Source organism: Bacillus rossius, chromosome 5, assembly GCF_032445375.1.
Source record: "Bacillus rossius redtenbacheri isolate Brsri chromosome 5, Brsri_v3, whole genome shotgun sequence".
Taxonomy (NCBI): Eukaryota; Metazoa; Arthropoda; class Insecta; order Phasmatodea; family Bacillidae; genus Bacillus; species Bacillus rossius.
This window is the reverse complement of record NC_086333.1, coordinates 36236523-36261565: the sequence shown is the minus strand read 5'-3', so window position 1 is coordinate 36261565 and position 25043 is coordinate 36236523. Positions and strand designations below refer to the sequence as shown.

General features: G+C 35.9%; 1 protein-coding gene across 2 annotated transcripts in view; it reads right to left on the bottom strand.

Annotated features, from left to right (window-relative positions):
* LOC134531699 (tuftelin-interacting protein 11) overlaps positions 1-25043 on the bottom strand; it is a 68789-nt gene that overhangs the window by 38532 nt on the left and 5214 nt on the right. The window contains exons 1-8 of one of the 2 annotated variants that reach the window (XM_063367511.1): positions 14700-14913; positions 10650-10773; positions 8284-8563; positions 6434-6626; positions 4473-4566; positions 2813-3014; positions 1701-1890; positions 757-978 (exon numbers count right to left, since the gene is read on the bottom strand). In XM_063367511.1, coding sequence (XP_063223581.1) covers positions 757-978; positions 1701-1890; positions 2813-3014; positions 4473-4566; positions 6434-6626; positions 8284-8563; positions 10650-10758 — 1290 coding nt within the window. In that variant the 5' untranslated portion in view covers positions 10759-10773; positions 14700-14913. Of the gene's footprint in view, positions 1-756; positions 979-1700; positions 1891-2812; positions 3015-4472; positions 4567-6433; positions 6627-8283; positions 8564-10649; positions 10774-14699; positions 14914-25043 lie in introns of those variants that run through there. The other variant, XM_063367512.1, reaches the window with a different exon arrangement.

The window sequence follows — 25043 nt, the reverse complement described above, 5'->3', positions numbered from 1 at the left end:
ATCGCGTTCGCGTGCAATGCAGTTAAAACTATAAAATATATTTTTTTTTATCATTATGGGACGGACAAAATCTGTTAACGTGCATTCATGTGCAGTGTGCAGAGCAATACAAGTTGCACCATTTCTATGTTAGTGACACGAACATACTTATGTGCAAAGCTTGCAACATCCGCAGAAACTGGGAGAAGAATTAAAATTAAAGCTATATAAATGCTATATGGCAAAATATAAATACTACGAACAGCCATTATAAACGCTATTTTTCAGTGCCTCTAAAAATGTGTTATCTCATCAAGTACTGTGTAACTTTGTATGCAAGTTTTTTGAAGTTTATGATTGTATCACAGGTACTTCTGTAGGTACTGCGCTGAGTTTATTTTATACAGTATTTACAAAGAGTAATGCATGTAGTGAAGCCAGCTTATATTACAAACAGTGTATATAATTTTCTTTATGGTCGTGATTATAGGCATTAGAAGTTAAATCACATTTTTTGTCATGATGATTTGCAATAGTTTGGTTAATAAAAACCTTATTATTACAAAGTGCTAAAATTATGGTCCCTCCAGGTGTGCAAGAATGGGGTTTAACTGTATAGTTTCCAATTTTTCGTGCATTTTATTATTTTTATTATTCTCAACAGTCGATTTCAAAAATGATGTGATAAGCCTGAATTGTCTGTATGCATACATTAACAGGTAAAAACAAAAATAATTTCTCTGAACCCATGTATTTTAATAACAAACTGCTTCTTACCTGCAGTTCCTTGAAAGCTGTGGCGGCACTGTCCAGCGTAAGTGGATCTGTCTCGTTGGTGCTGCAGTTGATCATGTCCTGGACGATGTCAAGGACCGTCTCCAGCGTCTTGATATGCTGCTTCTCCTGGTTGACCATGGTCGACAGGTTGGCCTCCTCGTGCTCTAGGGTCACCATGCGGTCACTCGAGTAGCGCAGCTTCTGGTCGTTGTGGATGATGTCCTGGCCAGGGAACAGGAGACATTCTACACATCTGTGCCGGCAAGCTAAAAAAGAATGAATGAATCAACTACGGCTTATCATTTCAATGGCATTTAGGTCATTTGTAGAGACCTGACTTTATGGTTTTATTTTAACATCGATTAAATTTTCAAACAGAAGATTTTGGTGTTATTGTTTTTATTTTTAACATTGTCTTTATTAATAAAAATAATGTATTACTTAACAAATATTGAACTAAAATTAGTACTTATTTATATTTTACTAAATAGTCTCAATTTGAGTGACACGGTCATGATGCTCTTATACAAAATAATAATAAGTAATAACAATAAGCATGTCTAGATCAGAACTAATCAAAAATATATCAGCCACTTTTTGTCTATTAGAAAATTGTGCCAATGTCATTAATGTAAAAAAAATGTTATTAATAAAAAAAATGCAAGATCAAACAATGTAATATTATATATTTTTTGGTCACATTTCAAGGTTAAATGGTGTATTAAAAGGTATTTCAGTGTTACATGGTGTAAGGACATGTTTTGTGATGTTATTTAAGTTTTATGGCAAATCACCATATAATCATGTACTTAGTGAGTGTGAGTGTGTGAGAGTGAGTGTGTGAGTGTGAGAGTGTGAGAGTGTGAGAGTGTGAGAATGAGTGAGTGAGAGAGAGAGAGAGAGAGAGAGAGAGAGAGAAGAGGGGTGGAAATAGGCAGCCCTACCTGCTCGCACATGTCCATCAGCAGGTTGATGTTGTGGAGCAGTTCCGGGAGGGCGAAGTTGGAGAACTTCTTGTCCTTCCTTATCTCCCACTCGTCGGTCGGCCTCTGCTGGCCAGAGATGGCGTGGTAGCCGCTGAGGACCCTCTGCTCCGGCCCCGTCATGTCGATCACCTTTACCTTGCTCAGCTGACTGCAGCACACACACACACACACACAGTACAGTTCTGTTTAGTCAAGTCTGGGTTACTACAGACGGGGAAGACATTAAAAATGAGTGCGTGGATTCCCCAGAAAATTATCAAATCATATAGGTATGTAATTACAAAACTCAATCACAACTTTTTATGAAAGTATGTTCCCTCAATGTCTTGAAACCAGTACGTATTTTAATCATAAATTTATACGCAGTATATAATCCATATGTTTTAATCTACTTAGGTAAAATGTAAGCAACACAATCAAATATACACTGACTTTGAAGCATGATCAAATATTCATTGTCATTAGCCTGATCACAATCAATAAAATTACGTACCAAATAAAGTCACGTTCTTTTCCAGACAGGTAATTTTGGTTAAGAGTATGTTGAGCATCAAAATATTAAATTCTCAATAATGTATGTTATGTTTTTTGTTAAAATGTTTTTATAAGTATGTGTATTTTAATACATTATCTTGCAAGATAAATGAGACAGAAAAAAATGAGATAGTGGTGCCAAAGCACCACCGAGGTACTGCTACAAGCAGTTAGATCTGCAATATGCCACTGGCATTGAGCCAAAACAATCATAAACGTTTTAGGATAGCCTAGGTCTACATTTGCAAATTTATTGAAAATGTCAGGGTGTGATCCTATCACTGAGGATAAGAAAATGTCTATTCAGTGTGGACTAAAACATACATGACAGATGACACTGTATAATTATTTGTTACATTTAGAAATATTTAAGAGAGATTAGTATGTAATGAATTGCTCAACTGCAAAACAAAATATTTCAAAAAAATTTAAAGAAATGTTTGTTTAATATTCTTTGAAATATTCTGTACTATTCAAACACTGCAGATAAGGATAACATATGTTTTTTTTTTGAAGGAGAAGAATGCAGTGGTCACCTGTGGTCCCTCCTGACTGGCTGGAACTTGCCCTGTTCCAGAACATCATCCACACTCTTGTACACGTATCGCACTTTCTTCTTATTCCCTATGTCGGCCTTCCTCCACTGTGACAGCTTCTCTACAAAGTCTTTAGCTTCCTCTTCATCTGAATCTCCTTTAACATCTGTTATTTTAGCAACCTTCTCTGGGCCATACGCACCTGTGCACAAAACAAATTTTACTTTAATTCAATTTTTCAAAATGATGACTGAAATTTTTTTTCTTAAATGACTTTAAAATTAAAAAAAAATTTATATAGTGGCCAAATTTGTTCATGCACAAATAAATAATATTACAAAGTTAAGATACATTTTAATTAATCCATTAACTTCTATTATCATAGCTAATAGATAGGGACAGAATTATATGGTGAATAGCGGCAAAACCGAAAAGGATGTCAATACAGAGCATAACACGGAAATGAACGTTAATAACACCCAAATACAAGTTATATCATGGAATTAAGCAGCATTTAACCCAAAACTTTATTCAAATCACAAAAAAAAATAATGTTTCAATTTTGAAATTCAAGGAATATCTTTATTTCTGGACAAAAATTGTACCAAAGTGCATTAATCAGAAAATCAGTTAGTGAGGCATTTGCACGTCTCCAGACTGCGTTTATCACGGATGGAGCAGCAATCTGAATTGTGACCACATCCAGCTATTATTCGTCAGTGGATATGGGTCTTGGCCGCACGGAAATGATTTAAGACATCTAAATAGCTTACTTTAACCGAAATGTTTAAGGAATCATAAGTACTGATTATGTTTATGTAAGTACTATACATTACGAAATGTAAACAACAACTTTTTTGTTACTAAAATAAATAAAGTATGTACATTTTTAATCTACATATTCAGTAAAATTATTTGATTTTTTTTTACAGCAATTCCTACCTATTTGCCATTCATATCTAATTATTCAGATATTTGGTTATCCAGATTAGGTGCAGTCCCAATTAATCCGGATAGGTGTTATACTGTATTGGCATTTTCACAGGAGGAACCAATAACAGTTTATTTATTTACGTACAGATTAATGTTAAACTAAAGTTTAACTATCAGTGAAACAGTGACATTGACACTTGATATAAAGGTGAGTAAATACAAAGTTAAGAATTCTTACAAAACGTGTTACTTGGTTATTTGCCTTTTGAATGGAGTTACTAAATGAAAATGGCCAAAGTATACCCTGAAATCATCCACTCACTGAAAGTAAAACTTAAAACTGCATGGAAACCTATCCTTCCAAATAACTACATTTTATTCCTGTATTTTGATAACACTCTAATTCAAAAGAAAAGTTATTTTCAAGACTTTTGATTGAATGAGCACATGCTTAAAAAAAAAATTGTACTAAATGCATCAACAACCAACAGGAGAAATACACAAGTAAAAAAATCTTACCAATAAAACTAAAGTTATGAACATAATGAAGTGATGAAACATTTCATAGATAGACTGTTCTCAGAATTCTTGCAGAAGTACACTGCATCTAAAGAATACAATGAAAAGGCTGAATATGATTAAGGGCAAAAATGAGATGCATTCTAGACTAAATGCAAAAATATTTTGCTTATTTTCATATTCAAAATTAAAACTCAAAGTTCGTTACCAATAGCTCCTCGCCCTTTCCTGAGATGTGCTTCTACAGGTGCTTGAATACCCTGTAATTCTCTTCCTAAACCTTTTCCTGGCTGGAAACCCATCTGAAATACACAAAAAAAAATTGCAAGATGTCATACACACCTTTAAATAACTTATATTTACAGTAATTTTCATTAATATTTGACTAAAATTACTTTAAGAAATTGATAGCTAAAATAATTTGAACTCGAATGTTTAGGTTAGATTTAGAAAAAACGAACCCTAAAGCAGAATTTAATTATTTATGATGACATTTCGTATTTTTATTGGAGATCCTTTACTTCTCTGCATGGCACCGGACTTTTTAATTGTTGATGCCTTCTGCGTATCCATGGCAATTTATCATGATGTGTGAGTAGTATTGGACAATTACCTGTATCTTATGACAGTTCCTCTTTTCTATGGTCCGAATACTAATGGTAGCAGCCCAGTAGGGAGAGAGAGATAAAGATGGTTAGAGAATATAGAGATAGTGTGACATAGTGAGATAGAGAAATAGAGAGAGATAGAAAGACATACAAAAATAGAGGTAGAGATATAGAGGGAGAGATACCGTGTTTTCTCGCATAATCGTCGCACATTTTATACTAAAATCAAGTTTGAAAAGTAGGGGTGTGACGATTAGGCGGGAAAATTTTTTTTTTGTTGGGTAAAGTTATTCATAAAAACAAAACCAGTTCATGGAAAGTACATTTATTTAAAAAAAAGTGGAGTATACAAGAGCACGCCAAACAAATTATATTAATAATTCATGCAACAAAAATCTTTCTTCAACTTTAAATAGAAAAACAAAATCTGTGACCCGAACGCAAGCCACTTGAATATGTGACGTGAACTAAAGCGTAACTATCGTCGTAGTACACATTTACCACGAAAGAGTGCGGGCCATCAAATGTAGTTAACTCAGCACTCGACAGAGAGCGCGCATTGCATCCAATCGGCAAGATATTGATATTTGACTACGTGTGCGCGCTCTATACGGGAAGCAACATAACCAAACATGAATGATGCCAACTAGCGCAAGCTACATTTTTATAAGCGGTACACAGCGGCGACACAGACGAACAGATAAAGCTTATAACGTTTAAAAAAGTCTTTAATAGAAAATTTACACATCAGACAGTTTCGAATTTCCGTTAATTAAATAAGTAAAACAGTTAATTTCCGAACAAATATTATATTTCTACTTTAAAATACACAGTTTTATACGGAAAAGATACTTACACAAAGCGCTCGGAATCTAATAGCGGGACCAAAAACATCATGCGACGTTTACGCGAGAAGTTTTTTTTTCTTCATTTTTTTAACGCCCTAAAATATGAATGCGACGATTATGAGAGTGCGACAATTATGCGATAAAAGAGGGTATTTGGGGAGAGATGAAGATATAGAGGATAGAGAGCGATAGTACTATAGACAGATATAAAGATAGAGATATTGTTAGAGATTTGGAGAGATGTATACAGGGAGAGTTAGAGTGATATAGAAAGAGACATAGAGATATATATAGGGAGGTATAGAAAGTGATACAGAGTTGCTTTGTGTATGTGTACCTACTTAAAACTAATTACAAAAAAAATTGAAGGCATTGCAATGCATGCCAAGCATTAGCTAGTTATATATAAAAAATAATATTTTTATTTTAAATCAAACACAACATTTCTATAGGCATTCGTCACATGTTTGAAAATTTTTTGATTTCCCCCACTGCCCCTACCCCATGGTATTTACAAGCTGATTTCTCTGTATATTCTAACAGCAAATATGAATAATATTCATAAATACTGAATTCAGAACTGTTTAAATTAAAAAATAAACTGTGAGCTGAGCAGCCTGTATTATTACTCACATTTTGAAAGTGATCTAAGTGCAAAATACAAAAAAAAGTAGACTAACTGAATATTTATTATTAAGAAGTAAAGAACTTACCTGTAACAAAAGCTTGGCACCAATGCCTTTAGTGTGCTTTTCCCAACCTCCGACACCTTGGTTAATTAAGACTGGATTCAACGGGATCTTTTTCTTACGCAAGCCAGCAATTTCTTCAGTGATGAAAGTGAAAGGTTTGTTCTTACTTTGCTGCTGTGACTGTGAAGCAACTTCATCTTCATCTTCCTCATCACTAAAAATAAAACATCACGAAAAATGCTCAGCCCGTTAAGTGTCGTTATATAGTTTACACTGTGTATATATATTTTTTTTATTTCATCCATGCATGATAGGAAAGGGGTGAGAAGTTCATGACTAAAGTTTTATTAAGTCTAAGCATGAGAGAGAAGAAATTTTATATGTATTATTGATATTCAAAGTAAAAATTAAATATTTTACAAATTTTCTAAAATTTTATTTCTAATAAGGACAAAATTGTTTGATTTATAGCCAGATTAAAAAACATTAAAAAGTGTAAGACAGCATATTCCACATAAAAAATTTAATATGCATGTGTGTTACCCATTGTTCAAAATTTTATTCCCAATACAGTAGAAAGAATGAGTGTGATTTATCAAAATTTAATATATGTATATATATACTAACCAAGAAAAATGAAAATTTCTCATGTAATCACCATTACAATAAAGAGTCAAGTATACTGTTATGAACACAAGAGACAAGACCGTGATGCGCGCCAGGTTCGGAGCGGGCTGGCAGCCACTGACATCACGCACAGTCCATTGACGTAAGGCATGCCAAGACTGGCCGGATTACGAGGGTCCTCGCTACCCACCCCCCTCTGCTCAGCCGTGCACCGTCGCACCTTGAGCCATTGACACTGTAAGCGGCCTGGGAGTTCTGCGGGTTTCCCGAGGTCGCCGCGTGGAGTGGTGCGAATAAATGCTGCCTTTCTGAACTTTCCAGGCGTCGGGTTGGCCCGGGATGATGCGACACGTCACAGCCGCGCTCATCCCTTCAAGAAGGACGCCATGGGGATATAAGCTAAGACGCAGGCCTTCACGGGAGTGTCGAGCCAGTTCAGAAAGTTCCGGGAGTGAATGGAAGTGCGACATCGGCAAAGAGGGTGAGAGACCCTCTCAAGAGTAGCACGACGCGGAGCAACGGGATAGAGAGAGTGAGACTGCGTGGCGCGAGACTGTGTGTGTGTGGACAGGCGCGAGGTAAGGGGCGAACTGTGGAACTTGACACACATTGAGTGACTTGCAAATAATTTTTTTTTAAGTGTGAGTGATTGGTGATAAGACATTTTTAAGTACAATCATTTATTAGTAACGTAAATATTAGAAATTAATAAAATTGTAATAAAACTAAATTAGGTTATCCCTTACAAACCCAGTTCTGCCCACATTAGTTCGTAACAATATATTGTCAATTTCAAAATTCTAAGTTAGAATGGTTTTGTAATAATTCAAACCTAAAATAGTTACTTGTTTCCACATATCTTGTTTTTTTTTTGTTTTTTTTTAATGTTTGGGATTAATCACATACTTTTCTAAAAGTGTTACAAAATTTGTGCTAGGGAAGGTGTGAGTGGTAAGTAAACCATGTACAAAAAAAATTATAATAATAATAAAATTAATTCAAGCATTGCAATCTCAGAAACTTCACTAAAACATTTATATTCTGTCAATTTGTGGCTAACTTTACTTAGTGCCTACAAGAACACACAACCGTGACAAGACCATGCTGTTTTTAATAAATTAAGCAATTATAAGACAAGATTTTTATGAAGGTTTGTTAAAAAAAAAAGCTCAATTAACAGTGATCGAACTATAGTTTGTGACCAAACATAGACGTAATGTGTTTGACAGTAAAACTAGCAACACCTGGAGAGAAACAGCGAGTTGTCCCTTATGCCTTTCTTGCTGAAGGGGAAGCGGGAGCGCGAGCCCTCGGCGTCTGCGTCTGCGTCCTCCTTGCCGCCGGCGCTGTCCTTGGCCTCCTCCTCCTCCTGTTTCCTCTTCTTGCCCGCCTGCTGCACGCCGCCGGCCACGAAGCTGACCGGCGCAGTGTAGTTGTGGCGTGCCTTCCCCCGCTGGCCTCCGAAGCCCGCCCTTGGCCGTTCAGGGGCGTCATCTTCGTCGCCGCTGTCCTCCGCCCAGATGCCTGGCCAACACGTGGAGAAACAGGACGGAAATGATAACACCGAGCAAGGATGCCAACTTTCAAGAAAGGTGATTTAGTAATCGGTGAAGATAGTCTGTAAAAATATCATCAAAAACACTGCAACATTGCAAGACCCATGCCCTCCCCAACTTTGCAGTCTGCAGTAGATCAGGTGATTATACGGTTCAAGGTCATAATGACATTTTTTTTTCATACTTGCATTTTTTCCTTATGAATATTCTTGTATGTAACATTTATAGTTCATTAATTTAATTAGAAAATATTTTTAAGTATGTTTTTACTGGTTTCCACTTTGTTGGCCAGGTAATAATTATTTATGTAAGTTTAATCTTTGAATATTTTAAAAATTTAGTTTTTTACGTATGTGGTTCATAGTGTGTTGGTGACGTTTTTATAATGTAGGACAGCGGTGTCTGTGAAAGAAAGAAAGATGTAAGATGCCAAGGCGCCGAAATGATATATGATAGTTTATCACATCCCCTGTTAGAGAGACCGAGACATACATCAGTGCCCTGGGAAAGCTTTCTGACCGGGGAATTACCAAATAGTAGATGTGAGAACAATATGTGTACGAAAGCAGGTTTTCCAGGGAAGTCTCCACTTTTTACTGTTCTGTATGATTTTGTACTGTGCTTTGTTTTGTCAGTCGTTGTTTGTGGGCTGGGCTAAGAGGTAGCATCGTTTTGGCGGCTCGGCAATTGTACTTTTATGAGAATAGAAAGATTAAAATCATTTCATCTCCTTTAAGTTGGGAATTATTGTCAACAATTTTGAGCCATCTAACTATTAAGAGATACTTTATGCTCAACTACCTGCAACAGTCGTCAAAACATTCATTAAGTGTCTATGTATGTGCAATTCAAGCCATAGCTGGCCGGTGAGGTCTCGATTGTCACAACACAATTCTAAAACATTATAGAAACTTTTTATCCCATACTACAGAAAATTTGCACAAATCACGGTTGAACCCTAAATTTTAGGCTGCTCATTTTCTTAAAATAAGCAGAAACACTTCTGGTTATTGCACAATTAGATGCAATCAGCACACACAATACAAATCTCCAATGTGCGAGTAGCTAGTGTAGCCACTTTTCTTCTTGAAGAAGTACAAAACCAATATAAACTAGTATGAATAAAATTGCCAACTACTTCTGAAGGGAATTCATTGCAGCTAAAATCACGCACTGTTCTTGACTTATAACAAATTTAAAATATTTGCCAAAACTTATCTTCAATCATAATTCTTTACATATTTGTGAAAGCATAACAGTGAAGGAAATTTTTATAAATATTATGACTGAACCGTAATTGTTAGCACATCTGAACAATGTACGCAAGTTTAATCTGCATCCTCATTCACCTAGAAACTTACTAGTTTCATGTCACCCTGCACGGTGTCAACTATGTGATAGAGTTGTCTGCGAGTAAAACCATCACATGGAGGCTACTGCAAGTAGCTTGGTGTTGCTTTAAACGCAAACAAAATAATTAAATAACTGATATTTCCACTGACTTATATTATGAAATAATAAATTAATGGACGGTTTAAAGCTGCAATAAAAATGTCCTTTCTTTTTTTTTTTACCGAATTAGAAAGACTCTACAAATAAGAAATAAGCATAAAACTCAATTCAGTCTCAATATGAACCCAGAAAAGTAATTAATATAAAGAAAACTTTGTGCTGTAACATGGTTGGAAATTATTAATAATCATTTAAATAAAAAATTAAAAGAATATTCTTCTGTCACCATTCATTATTTAACTTTGTTGTATGTAGCAAAAGTTATTTGTGTTTTAAAATCTGGAGATGTATTGTAATTGAGTGTCCTGAGAGTGCTCAGTTCACCTTGAAATCCAAACGAGCAACTAACATGTGACCGATAAATGGTAACCTGTCAGCAATATACAGTATGCACTCAAATAGCTATACATACTTTGACAACAGAGCTAGCACACAACGAAATCAAAGAGTTTTATAACTCGAAAATATCACAATAAAAAAAATACAAAATTACTTTCAAAAATCTTTCCAAATGATTTATTCTTCATAGAAAAGTGACGTACCATAAATCTGTTGATTTTTGCTAGTCTTGCGTGTAGGACGGTTTATGTTGAACTCATTGTCTAAATCATAATCTGTGATTTCAAATTTCATTACCTCTTCATCAGCCATGATTAGTTAGTTGATCTGAAAGAACAAAAAATACATTAAGTAACAGCATTATTTAATTACTTGCAGATTGTTAATATTGCCTGTGTGCCTGTGCATATGTGTGTGTGTATGTGTGAATGTAAATATATTTAAACATGGTTAATTGATTTACCAGATGTCAAATCTACATGTTCTATATACACATAAAAGGTCCTAATTTTGAGAGTTTCATTTAATATGTCTAATTTTTGTACAAAATAAAGTTTCAATAAACAATTAATTAATTAATCAAATAAACAAATATCTGCAAAATAATATGGCACTAAAATTACTGTTTCTCCCAAATTAAAATTACAAAAACATAGTAAGTGTATTTTCTTGCCTACAATTACAATGGTGTAGAAAGGAGACAAATCTGGTACGACTGATGCCACAAAATAGCTCTTATGTTCTGCCATATATTAAACTTACATTATACACACTTCTTTAAAGATCAAAAGAAAAACACTTCTTGATCTGTCCATTAAATTTGTTGCCTTTTCTTCTCTTGCTTACATGCAAGGGCCTATGTAGGGGAGAAAGGGGGAGGTTGTAATTTCCATTAAATACTAAATAATCTATCATTCCTACCAACAAATAGAAAGACACTCACTGCAGAACCAGTGGCTGTTTTACAAATTTAAAAATGAGAAGAAAAATTTGTTTATTTGCCATCACTGTATGATAGTATTTACTATTTTTGTATTAAGCTTAACATACTTGACAACTGAGGTATTATTACCAATTAGCATTTTTTTAATTTCCAATAGATTCTAGACAACACAGTAGTCATGTAGTGCTTTGAAGTCGAGGAAAACTGTGTGCGGTAGTTTAATAAAGCAAAAACGAGTAGTAATAGTAGAAATTAATTTAAATAGTTAACATTAAATACTTATATTGAATTGAATAATGTTAGCATTTACATTTTCTCCTTTTTTAAGATTCTAAACCCGCAATTTCCCTCAACTTTATCACACTCAGACTATTAAGTGTTTTCTTAGAATCCAGTACAAATTTAAGTAAAAAATTGTTTTGTATGATAGTTTTATTACAGAAAAGTTGCTACTTTACAGACTTAGCATTGCTTATTGCCTTTCATTGTTAATATAAAATTATAGTGATAATAGTGTATAATAAAATTATAGTGATAAAATTATAGTAATACATTTCGAAAATGTTTTCTTAGTTATTCGAATAACTTTTGGGGTTCTGTAAATACAGTACCTATTGCATTATTGCAATTTATTATTTTAATAACTTAGAAAAAAAAAATTCTTTAAATTTGTATAGCTCAATTAGTATCTTAGTGATGCCATGATGAACACGCTACATTCTTTGATTTCACCAATAAATAGTTATTTCCTACACATAAATGTGAACATTTTGAGAGTGAAAGTTGGTTAAGACAGAAATATTTAAAATTCTGTTAAATTGTTTGTTATGTTGTCTAGGTAAAATCAGCAACATTTTGAACGTTGTTACATTGCCGAAATTGATGTTATGTTAGGTCAGTAACATTTAAAATACTGTAAGATTTTATGAAAGGTGGATTGGTATTATCAGCAATATTCAAATATTTAAGAATCTAGCAAGAATTTCAAGCACTGTTTCGAAGGATGGTGAAGAACATTAGTAACTTAAAATAATCAATTCCAGATTCTTTTTTTGGTTCTCTAATGAAGTTATGAGGTAATACCTTATAATAGCTGCTTTTGGGAAATAAGATAAATAGTAAGTGAAAGGTTGGTTAGTTTAAATCAGCTACACTAATATCATATAAAGTCAATGTAAAAATATTTCAATTCTACAACTTTTATGTATTATTAATGCAGCCAACTTAAATTTACCAACCTTTCCCTTTAGACATTATTCACCTTAATTCCTAGAAGCCGCTTCTGAGCTATTATCCATTGGGTCAAAGTTTAAAAATAGTAAATATAGACAGTCCACAGGTAAGCTTGTTGTGACCACAGTAATTTCTTAAAGTGGCAACTGGATCACTTGGGGAATAACAAACATTACACTTTTAAGGTCTGACCAAATTTTTCCTTGTTATTTCATTAACTTACAATCACTTAAATTTTAAAAGTAAAGTAGCCTATGTAAAAGATCATTTACAATATCCCTAATCACGTATTGAATAATTTTGGGCTACTGTATAAAACCCTTTAACTTACCAAGACTCTCACCTAATGAGCTGCCACTAATTAGGTGCTCCTTGCAGTGACCTGTGTACGTTCAAGTAATAACCAATTCACAATACAACTGTGTACTGAAAGCAGTAATTAATACACTACACAATCATTTATTCATTTTTTGTGAAAAGGGGGAGAGGGAATTACATAATTCTAAAGCAAAGCAACTATTTGGAAAAAAATTAATTAATTAATTTTCTAACGTACATTGGTTTACTTTCTGACATTTATGTAAAACCTTTAGAATCAGGGGCATAAGGTGGGGAGGGAAGCAGAATATACTCCCATTCCCCGAAAAAAAAGAAAAAAATAAAGGTATCATTCCCATCAACAAAGAAAAAAAACACAATTTGAAAGTAGACTGCCGGCAAACTGATTCAATGCCCACCACTGGTGACACAACCTCAAACTGAAATTCTGTGAATTCTCCGGGTGTGAACAGATGGATAGGTTCAGTTAGATACATAAAAAAATTCTGTATGTAAAACGTACAGGTCACGGTCTTTCTGTAAAAAAACTTACAAAATCCTAAATGTTGGGTTTTTGAAAATTTCTGAAGTTCTACTAATTACCTACCCTGAAAACAGTGTTACCAAATTCCTAATGGTTTCTGAAAAATTACCATTTATAGGTAACATTTGGTAGCCAGTGCAGTGAATCAGCCCCCACCATTGTACTTAACACAGCTGAAACTGTTTTTCACGAGTGATTAACCTGATTGTTGTCGCTGCCATACCGTTTTCTTGATACTATCCAGTGACGCAGCTGTCGCCATGTTGTGCTTTATTAGTGTAGCCATGATTGTTTTTGAGAGACTGGCCTGATGGTTGTTGCCACCATACTATTTACTCGATACTAGCTGATCCTGTGGTTCTCCAAATATAGTTAGGAATACAACATAGCCGAGTCTGTTTTCCACCCTAATTAGAACACTATGGTGGAAAACCAATTAGGGTGGAAAACACATCAACATTAAACATCACTCTCTTTTACAAACCAGCATTGGCTACGCTATATCCCTAAAGATCTCTGAAGAACCACAGGATCAAGTTGCAGCTTGTATCAAATAATCAGTAGGGCTAAGTTAATAAAGCACAACATGGTGATGACTAAGTCACTGCATAGGCTACCTATAGTAACCTTTAAAAATTAATTTTTTGAACCATTAGAAAATTTTAAATGCTGTTTGCAGGGTACATAGAAAAATGTTTGTAGTGTAAATAAAAATGTTTAGAATATTATTATATAATTTTTTACAGATAAATTGTAACCCTTACAATTCACCACTCTCAAAAATTGTGTGAAAGGTTTGTTAGTTAGATGTGCTTAGTTAAAATTACTATACATAATATAGGTACATGAACAGTTGGTTAGGTTAGGTTAGCTACATAAATAACTATTAATGCCATATCAAACCATCTATCCTAAATCACCACACTTTATATCTAAATTAAAAATCACCTAACAAATCGTTAATACAATTTAACAGTATTTATGATGTGGCGGCGTAACCCCATGTTGACAATTTCACTTGGCAATTTTTGATGTAGCTAACTTAACCTAACTAATCGTTAAAATAGTAAATAAGAAGTATCCGAACACCCTCTTACAAAATAATTCGAAAACACATCATAAAGCTAAAGCATTGATTTTTAGTTGTTTTTTTATGTAAACGTTACAATGCTCTAAAATATATCAAAATTAAGAGTTATATAGGTGAATACTTACAAAAATACAGAGAATTATTAGAGCATTTGTCTAAATACCAATATTAACATTTTAAATCTTCTCTTCATGATATATCACAAAACAAATGTACATCACTCGAACGTGTTTACAGTATATATTGAACAAAAAGTAAACAAATACTGTGTATTAATCTATGATGAATATCAAGTCATATACAATGTCATTAATATGTACAGATATGTGTTTTCTGATTGGGGAGTGGGAAGCCTACAACTCACATAGTTTCGGTTCCCTGGAAGAATTTCCGAAGATTTCCGAAGTTTTGCTTTTTGGTATTAACGCCACTTAAGCCACTAAATCAGAAGTTTCCAATGAAAACAAGCATGTTGTGACTGATTTAACCTAACCTAACCCTTCGATTTTTTTAATTTCAATTTTTGAGAGAAATACGAAGTTACACGAACGTGGTAGGGAACCGAAACTATGTGAGTTGTAAGCTACCGTTGGGGGGAAGTATGGTACAGGGAAAGTTTCCGCACCTAGGTACTCTGGCGCTGAAACGGAGGACATTCTTACCATATTTATGGTATGAACTGTAACCAGTACAACTGTTTACAGTTATATTATTATTGTAACATTAATTGTATATTTCATAAGCCGATCTTATGTATTTAATTATTTTATTGTAATGAGGACAACCAAAGTTAACCTATATAACACATCTACGTGGCCAGCTACGATCGGCCACGACGTTTGGTGAGACCGATCCAAATTAAAACAGACTTTTTAGGACGAGAGGGAAGTCGATTCTTCAGCCAGACCCCCGGCTACATCAGATCTTCTGTAGTTCGCCAATTACAGCTTCCAGCGTCCCGTGTAGCAGCGTCGCAGCAGACCACCTGGAGGTCCTAGGAAGAGAGCCTCAAGCCTCCGACAGATTATAGCTAGATCCGGCATGGTACGTAGTCGATGTGTTCCTGTGACGTCATTTACATCTACTTACTGACACCTAGATCTGAACAAAATGATGACATACACAGTAAATTATTTTGGTTGTTCCTCTCGCTGAATTACATGTTAACAGTAACTTCACGTCAATATTTAAGAACCCATTAAAATCGTATGTTTTTCCAGCTATTGTTATTTCATTAACAGTAAATATCAGTTACGTATAAAACAGACCGGGTCATGGGTAATGCAAATTTCCACTAGTCACACAACACTATCTAATTTATTTTTAATAATTACTCTCCTGCCAGTAATACAATGCAGTGATGTGCTAGCTGGATTAGCAGTCTGGGTAATCGATACGGCAGCAGCGTTCCTGAGATCTACTGCAGAGAGAATAGGCGCCAAAACCCCGCAAGAACAATAATTATTTACAGTTGACCATATAATACATATTTTCAATTAGAGTGGCACCCATTATCGTGGGGCTTGTACAGTGTGGCCACACATTACAATTAGAGAACGAGCAAAAAATACTTGGTCAACTGATTTTTCTTTCCCAGATATTGTTATGAACAGCCCTTAAAGGAAGAATTATATGAATATTAGAACATTCATGTTTCCGGAATATTTTGGCAAGGTAGTGTAATTAAGTAAAAAAAGTATTTAGCTTTTGTTTTTTATAATGTCTACCGATACACGGCCCATATATATATATATATATGGTCAGTAGGGCGTGTTTAAGGACATATAAACAGTGTTTGATGGGGCCTAGTCAACAATGGTCCGCGGTGTTGATAAATATTCGGACGGTGCTGAGAGCCTACTTTCGAAGTGATAGTGTGACGGCGCATGCGCGGCAGCGCCATACCGCCCTCTTTCCCGCCGCTTGCCGCCAGATTATGAATGTTGATATTTATTTAAAGTATTTAAATTACAGTGAAACTTATATTCAATTTACAATCCCACGCATTTTGGACGTTATGAACTACGGAACTCCCGTTAAGAAATTGAGTTGAGTATTAGCGGCAATCGGTAACCGCCTGAACTTAAAAATGGGCCAATAGGAGAGACCGTTGGTGACGCTCGGCGGAGGTATAAAAGAGCCGCCCGGCGTTTTCTCGGGGAGTCGGTCTGCTGTGCAGAGTCGGAGCTCGTGTCGCTTCGCGTGGGAAGTTTTCGCTACCTGCGATTCCTGGCTGCGGAATCGCGACAAACATGTTGAACTTTCGGTGTTATTAATACTGCCAGCTGAACTGGAACTGTATTTATCGAATTTGCCAACGCGTCGGCGGTCCGGGAAATAACGATGCGCGCGCCGGAACTTACGCCTCGTGTGAGTGCTCTGGTGACCTAAAGTGTGTGGTGCATACTGGTGCATCTCAACGCACTCCTTGGGACCGCCGTCACGCAGACTGGAGACTGCTGATTCAGCGCAGCATTCACAAGGTAAGGCGTGGTTGCCTTGAGTCGGCGCCAGTGCATTGTTGGACTGCAAACTCCCCTCATCTTACACGGTGATTCCTGCTACGAGACGTTTTATAGCAGAGACTATGCAAGCTAAGAGTAACTGTCCGCGGTCCCCCCAGAGGTCCTGGGGGTATAAATAGCCTACCGACAGAGTTTTAGCCCGGAGCAAACCCCACCATTATTTAATGTGTAGACGGCATCTATGTGTTGTGTTGGAGACCAAAAATAGAGAATGAATTTTGAATTGGACTGTTGTCGAGCCGGGTGCCCATTGTAACGTCCTGAATTTTCAATAACATTTTGCTAGTCACATTGTGCCTGTAGAGATTCAGAGAACTTTAGCCATTGTCATAACCTGCCAGTTTAAATGTAATTCCAATGTTATGTTGTTGATTTGCCTTCATTTTCTTAATATTATTAAAATCTCTTGGAAAATCACCCATTGTTATTGTTTATTTGTACTACAGGTCAGTCTCCATACTTATGTTTTAAATTCATGGCAAACAGGGCAAAGTAGTGTTAGGAACCAAAGTATTTACTTTTGCACTCGTGTGTTGACAACTATTGTTTGCCATTATGCAGTCTTGTGTTTGTAAACAAACAAAGTGTTTGTTTACGTTTGGGTCCCATCAGTCTAGCATAACATGGTCGTTTGTTGGTTGGATACAGGACCTACATTTACTAACTCCATTTTCTTGTACATTTAAATAACATTTATGGTAAATTATGAAAGTAATTCTTATTTTGCTTTAGTAAAATAACTAATTAGGTAAAGTTATCATTGAATTCCAGCTTTGGTTTGGAATCCATAACATAATTATAGTAAAGTATGACAAATCTCGGGTAAGAATGAGAACCGCTATGTGAAAAATGACATCGGTAAAAAAAAGATCGCCTTTATTGGAATATTTTGATATAAACAGTGATGATCAAGATTTTGCTGTTTGTTGGTTAAGCAATGTTAGAAATCCTCGTGGCAGAGAAAGAAAAAAAAGCATGTATGTACCAAACAAAATGAGCTTAACTTTTTGTTTTCGTTTTTTTATAACTTCATGCAGGTACCTACATTGCCATCACCCGGCCTCTGTAGAAGGCCCGGGAAGTACCTAACTGGCGCTACGGGCATCGCGGTGATGCTGTAGTCCTGTGGAGGGGGGGGGGGGGGAGGGCAGTCTAGTTGGACACTAGGCCGTTGGTTGTTGGTTTGTGGGTACTCTGCCCCCACGTGCCCCGCCAGGTACACAGCTGGAAATCTACCCTGAAACTCCCGACATGGCTGTGAGGCCGCTCGGCCGCGTGGAGGACGGAATGGTGCGGAATAATCGTAGACGACACAGTTTACATTAAATTGGCTTTACTCCACAGACTTCTCCGGTGGTACTCATGGGTACGTTGTAATCCCTACACATACACTTTGCGGTGGCCGAACTGCTACAAAAGTTATGATAATGCGCTGTGCGGCGTCTGAGCTGTTGTACAATAACACTAACACATGCTGATTACAAAACAAAACACGACACTAACATAAAACTGTGAATTTGCCGCTGCAGTCTTGCGGGGACGCGAATACTAGTTCGCCAGAGACGGCCAGCGCCGAAAGTTAATTGTCTTACAAGGGCTCAATGAGCGTGATCCTAAATTCTATTCTACACTTACGTGAGGTTGTAGCCGGCAGGCGTATACGCGGCGATCTTAACGAAAACGAGTTGGCTGGAGTCGGCCAGTGCCATAAATAGCTTGGTCCGCGACGCGGTGCGAAATCACCAAGGAAATGGTCGAGATAAGCCCAGGTCCACGAAATACACGCCGAGTCTATGTGAGCAGCAATGAATTAAAAAGGTTTGGTTATTAAATCAAGTGCAGAGTGAACGATCTGTGGAACAAAATTAAAGGCTGCTCACGGACACACGTCTTGACCCGGCGCGGGGTGATTGGAGACTGCCAAACATGGCCGCCTCGCAAGGGAGGGAAACTTTCACCTCCTTTATGAGTCGGCGCCAAAAACTTATATCAACTTAATTTGCTCTATTATAAGCTAAAAACACGTTCCAGGTGCTCAATTAAAGGGTAGCATCTATTATTGGGTGCTTAAGGCTTAACATCTGTTTTATAGTTGACGCCAACGGCCAGTGCTCCCTCTGGATCGCACAGGCTGTTACGTCCCAACAACACTTACTTTTAAGTGCATCGAACACGCCCGAGTGTGATGTCCGCCGAGTGAGTGAAAGTGCGCCGCGACGAACACCAAGTCGACTACAGCGCCCGGCCGGGTGTGGCAATGCGCTAATGTATAATTAAATCAGTAATTATTCTTTTTAAAACAACCAAATTAATAACAATTAAAAGATACTGTAATAATGTGAAAATTATGTGCAATTGTTAAATAATCATGTAATGTCAAATATATAATTTAATTCCAAAACTGGTCGGGGCTGTTTTCCCGCGCTTCACGCATCTTGGCGCGAGGTCGCGGGGCGCCCTCGCGCCAGTTGCATTCGGGAGCTCACAGGGGTCGGTCGCTCCGCGCCACATCCAGTTCATCGCAATAGTTCTAAGTTTATCAAATCTTTTTCATTTAGCTCTGCGCCCGACCCCACTCAGTCGTACGTCTTTACATGCAGCTCTTAGCATAATTCATTTTAATCCCAACAGGGATATTTCAACATTCTACGTAATTTTTCACGTCTTAAGCATTAGGACGGCGGACTTGGTTCATACGCAGTTTCTAGGCTTCGACACCAGTGAATCGGTGTTTGTTAAGGGCTTCTAGCCAGCCTCGAATGTTATGTACGAACTCTTTAATATACGTGTCTTCAATCTTGCTGATTTTAAGTGTGTCATATACGTATTTGCAATCTAACCAAATTATAACTTGTTAACCTGTAAGAAGTGACTGTGACTCTCATATGTTTTATCTAGCCGGGCTTACGCACATTTTGAAGCATTCGCATTTGTAGTGGGTTAGATTGCAATCACCTGTAGGAACTTTAATTATATATTGCCGTTATTCTATGTTTACCGTCATTCACCACATATACAGATGCAGTATATCAAATCCGCATTAGTTTGCCGCAGCATTTATCTTAACCACGGTAACAGAATAAATCATTAGACACGAGTTTGCAACCTATCCTGTTCGCGCGCAACGTCAAGGTATCGAGCCTATCGTGAAGCGACGATCTGACAACAGACACGGCCAGGCATTGGACAAGCAAGTGTAACAGTCATAATAAAGTGCAGTATCTTTCCAGTCGGTTTTCCATTTATTTTCAAGGCGTCCTGGTTGGCCTGAACAGCCCAGGTAGTTTAAAAACCGCGACACACTCCTGCCTGCAGTCACGAGGTCGAATCCCCGTTTTGCCCCCTGAGATCATTTTCAAATTAAAATTCACTCAAGACTTAATCAGGCAGCAGGAGTGGCATCATAGTATTTAGTTTTTTGAATTGTGGCATCAAGTTGGTGACTGTAAATTTATTAACATATTTTCTCACTGTGAACTGGTTTAGATGGATTTCTCCTAATCTGACTCGATCATTGTCACGGGCACTTTAATTAAGGCCAGTGGCCACGGTGACTGGTAATGAGGTTTGTTGTCTAATCCGTGTGTGCGGTGCTTGCACGGCTATGACACACTTGTTTATGCCTGTGAATTAATAATTGTGTCCTAATGTCTTGTTCCTTAATTGTTATATGGGGTAGAGCCCCCGGGGTTTCATGCCCTGAAGTTTATTTGAGTCTAGTGGGGTCACGCCCGAGGCGCTCGCCTGACTCATTCCCGCTGGGCTAGGGGTGCGCTCCGAAAACAGGATCTGGTACTAGCAGTGCGGAGCACGGGCTTAGAGGCCATGGTCGGGAAGACGTCAACATAATATGTAAAAATATGATTCAAGAATATTTTATTAATGTTATTGGTGGTCATTTTATATGCTTTTATGTAAAACATAGTTTTTGAATAGACTTCTGACCCATCAAGTTAATATGGTTACAACAAAATCATTTACACCGAGTTTACGATTTTTAGTTACTTTTTGTAAGGCAAGTTTTTAGCAGAGTTTTGTTGACTATTTTCTATTTTTTCTAGATACAACTGCCATGAAAAATCATATTAAAACAAAACATACAGATGAATTCCATGCACTGAATAAAGATCCAGCAACTGTCGTTCCTACTACAATGCCTTTAGCCATCCCAGTATCGGCAAAAGAACAATGTGCTATTACAGAATCGTTCGAAAGGAAATTGCTTTGGGACCTAAATGATGCAAAAGCCAAGAAGTGCCATTATTTAATAGCGAAAATGACTGCACTAGACAAGGAGCCATTTTTCACAGTAGAAAGAAACGGATTCACCAGACTCCTAAAACAAGCTGTACCCTGCTATAAATTACCAAGCACCCTACAGCAACATTTGCAGTGAAATACTTTTTTTTCGCAAGTTGGGTGTGTCTACGAAGACAAGCGAAACAATTTGTTGGCTCTTATTGCAGATAAATTGCTATTCATTCACTGTAATTTGCCCTTACTGCAGTAGGAGTACTATTTCGTTGTTGTTGTAAAATGAAAATAAGGTGATTATATTTCTTATGGGGATCAAATAAAGTATGGTACCTAAATTTTATATATTTTTTTTTAAATCCAGTATCTGGCCTGATATTTGCTTATCATCCAATGTTTGCCGGAATCCGTTTCATCACTAATAATTATTCTTTAAATATTGTTTTTACCTGCTGCATTTTACTGCTGCGTGCTGTATTCTGCCACTTGAAGCATGGCTACCGTGTTTACCTGCAAAAGGGTCGCCCCTGCATATTGGTTGCACATTAATTAGCGGCATAAAAATCTAACACTTTCACCATAAGGGTCAGGCCATATATCTGATGGCTTCACTAGAGTTCCATGAATACAAGTGAATCAAAGCTGGCGTAAGAAATAGAAGACTGGTGTTGACCCTCCGTTCTTCTTTGCCTGTTTAATACAGAAGGGTGAAAGACAGTCCACTTCTCTCTCCTCCCGCCCCCCATCACAACCCCAATATTTTCTACCCCCTAATTCCCTGTACTACCTAACAAAAAAAGGAAGGAGAAGACTACTCATTTCTATATCCTGGTTTATCTTCCATCAATTTTTTTGATTTTTACGTATCTGCTTGCAGCAAAGAGAGAAGAGACAGCAAGCTACTCTTTGCCAGTTCCTTAAATAAAAACTAGCACTCACACATTACCACCAAACATGTGTGGATCTGGAAGAATATAAAAGGTGCACTTATAAACACCAACGATGGCTGCAGTTCTATTGTGGAATGTTCATTTGAAAGCATGGGAAAACTCATGCAAAAACAATAGTGATTGGGTACAGTTGCATCGTAAACACCTGTCAAGATAGACAAATTAATTGTGTGGGTGCTAGTTCAACAGACATTTCCATCAATGAGAGGGAGGGAGAATCGCCAACACTGCCACATGCCGCCTTCCCTCCCTATCGCCAAGCACACACACCGATATGGGACCAGTGTAGTGAACGAGGACCACAGCTTTAAGTCGCATGGTGAGGAGCACATAAAAAACAACAGTGACGATTGCTATAACTATAACAATGCGATGGTGCAATTTTTCTTGTATTTTACACACCATAATGAATTAAAAATTAAATTTTTTTAAAGTTTGCAATTCTGAGTGGATTTAATATATTATGCGAGGACCACAATTTTGCCAACCGTAGCATGGACCTTGTAATCCCAGGGCCAGGAAATGTAGTGGTCATTTTACACTGAGAAGGAATTGGTGTAGTTGAAGTTACGAGGACAGACCAAGCTTATACCTCGAACACGATTTTCTTCACACAGAACCACTGCTTGCCTGGACGACAGACTGCTCCCTAACCGAGCAAGCATCGTGGGTTGCAAGACCACGAGCATCGAGTACACATTCTCACTAAATAATAACACAGGTAAACCAAGGGAGAGGGCACAACATCACTTTGATCTAATTTTTTTCCGAACAACTTAACTACAGTCGTTAATGACAGCAGACTAGAACAGCTGATACAAAATATAAACAAACATCCGCCATATTGGTATGTGAAAATCAGAAGAAAAAAAAACGGGGAAAAAAACGGCATCACACCTGACGGCTAATGCTCCATCTGTATCCTTTACTAATCTCTGGACAAAAGCCACATTTTCCGCCTCTCCCATAACTATGGCGATCACTTTAGCGAATTCAAATTACCAGACACTGCAGATAAGAAAAAAAATGGGTGCGTGTACTTATGTACGCGCGTGAGAAGTTATACTTCTTTGGCATAATTAAAAAATAGTTTTTTAATTGCATGCAAATAATTTATTGCAATAAAACAATAAAAGGGCTGGAAAAAGATAGTCAACACAGTCAATAAAGTTTAGTTTAAATTTGAAAAATTAAATAAATGAAATTTAGAGAATAATAAATATATAATATAATTTGTACCAAATATTATAAGATTCTTAATTTTAAATATTTATTATTGATTATTTAATATTTTAAAAGAAAATAAATCAATTTAATAATAAATTCGAAAATTTAATTTAAATTTAATATTTTTTTAAATATTTATTATTTTCTGAATTGAATATTCACTTTTCGTTTTTATCAAAAAGTTTTCATTAAATTTGTTTATTTATTTTTATAAATAATTATTATTTATTTAATTTTATAAAAATATTAAAAATGAATATTTTAATTTGATGTTCGATTTTAATTTTTATCACAAATTTTTTATTAGATGTTTTATTAAATTTATTTCTTTATTTTGTAAATATTAAATAACAAATAATAAATATTTAACATTAATAATTTAATAATATTTAGTATTAATTATATTAAATAATAATATTTTAATTTATATCAATAAATAATACATACGGATAGTTAATCTCAATTATATTGCAGCACTTGAAAAAGAATATATGCACAATTTTTTTTACTAATATTTACGAATAGTAAATAATATTAATCAAAATATTCAATTTAAATCACTACTGAATATAATTTATTAGCACATATATAATTCGCACTTGTATGAAACTAAAACACGTGTTGGGAATGTATAAACTAGAAACATGTGGATAAATATTATAAATATGAAAACAGTGATCAGAGGCGACGAGCGTGCCAACATGCGCGACTAATAGAGGTTCTATTTCTATTTTGTTGGTAGCTTTTTTTTAGACTTAGGCCTAATGAGGGGTTTAGCGGGCAGCTTCAACCTATTAATTTTGTGTTACAGTGATGCACGCGCATCTTAAAATTCCACTCTCATCATTTTTTCATAACGCTCCTAAAAAAGTAGGTATGACTTCAAAAAAGTTACAGTTCCTCATACAAATTCAATACTCCACTTTTGATAAAAATGCTATTTTCAGTATCAATTAAAAAAAAGTATAACTATAATAAATATTGTGATGCCAAAGACTATGCAAATATGAAATTCAAATATATTAAATTAATAAAAAAAATTGTATTTAACTTAAAAATAGTGGTGACAATATATTTTTAACCTATATGTACCAATTACTTATACTTAATGTGCTAGTAATGTAATTTATTAATGACAACTAAATAATAATTGAGTTTTATACCCTGCCACATTGAAATCAATAACATTAGTTATGATAAGGGAAGAAGCCAGAAGTAAAAATAAATAAACACATTTATTGGTTTAATTTTAACATAAAATTTTACTTTGATTTTTAAGTTAATCAGCTTTGTAATTAAGAGAAAAAAACATAGTTAAGTATTAAAATTTGGAATTTTCCCCCTCCCTTTTTACCGCCCCTAATATGTTGTTGCCCTAGGCAGTCGCCTGACTCTTCTAGTGAGTTCGTTGGGCCTGGTCTTGTGTTACTGTGTGTACCGACTTCGCTGCCAATAAGAAGATAAAGCCCAAATAAAAGAAAAATAAAAAAAATGAAACAATAAATTTTTTCGA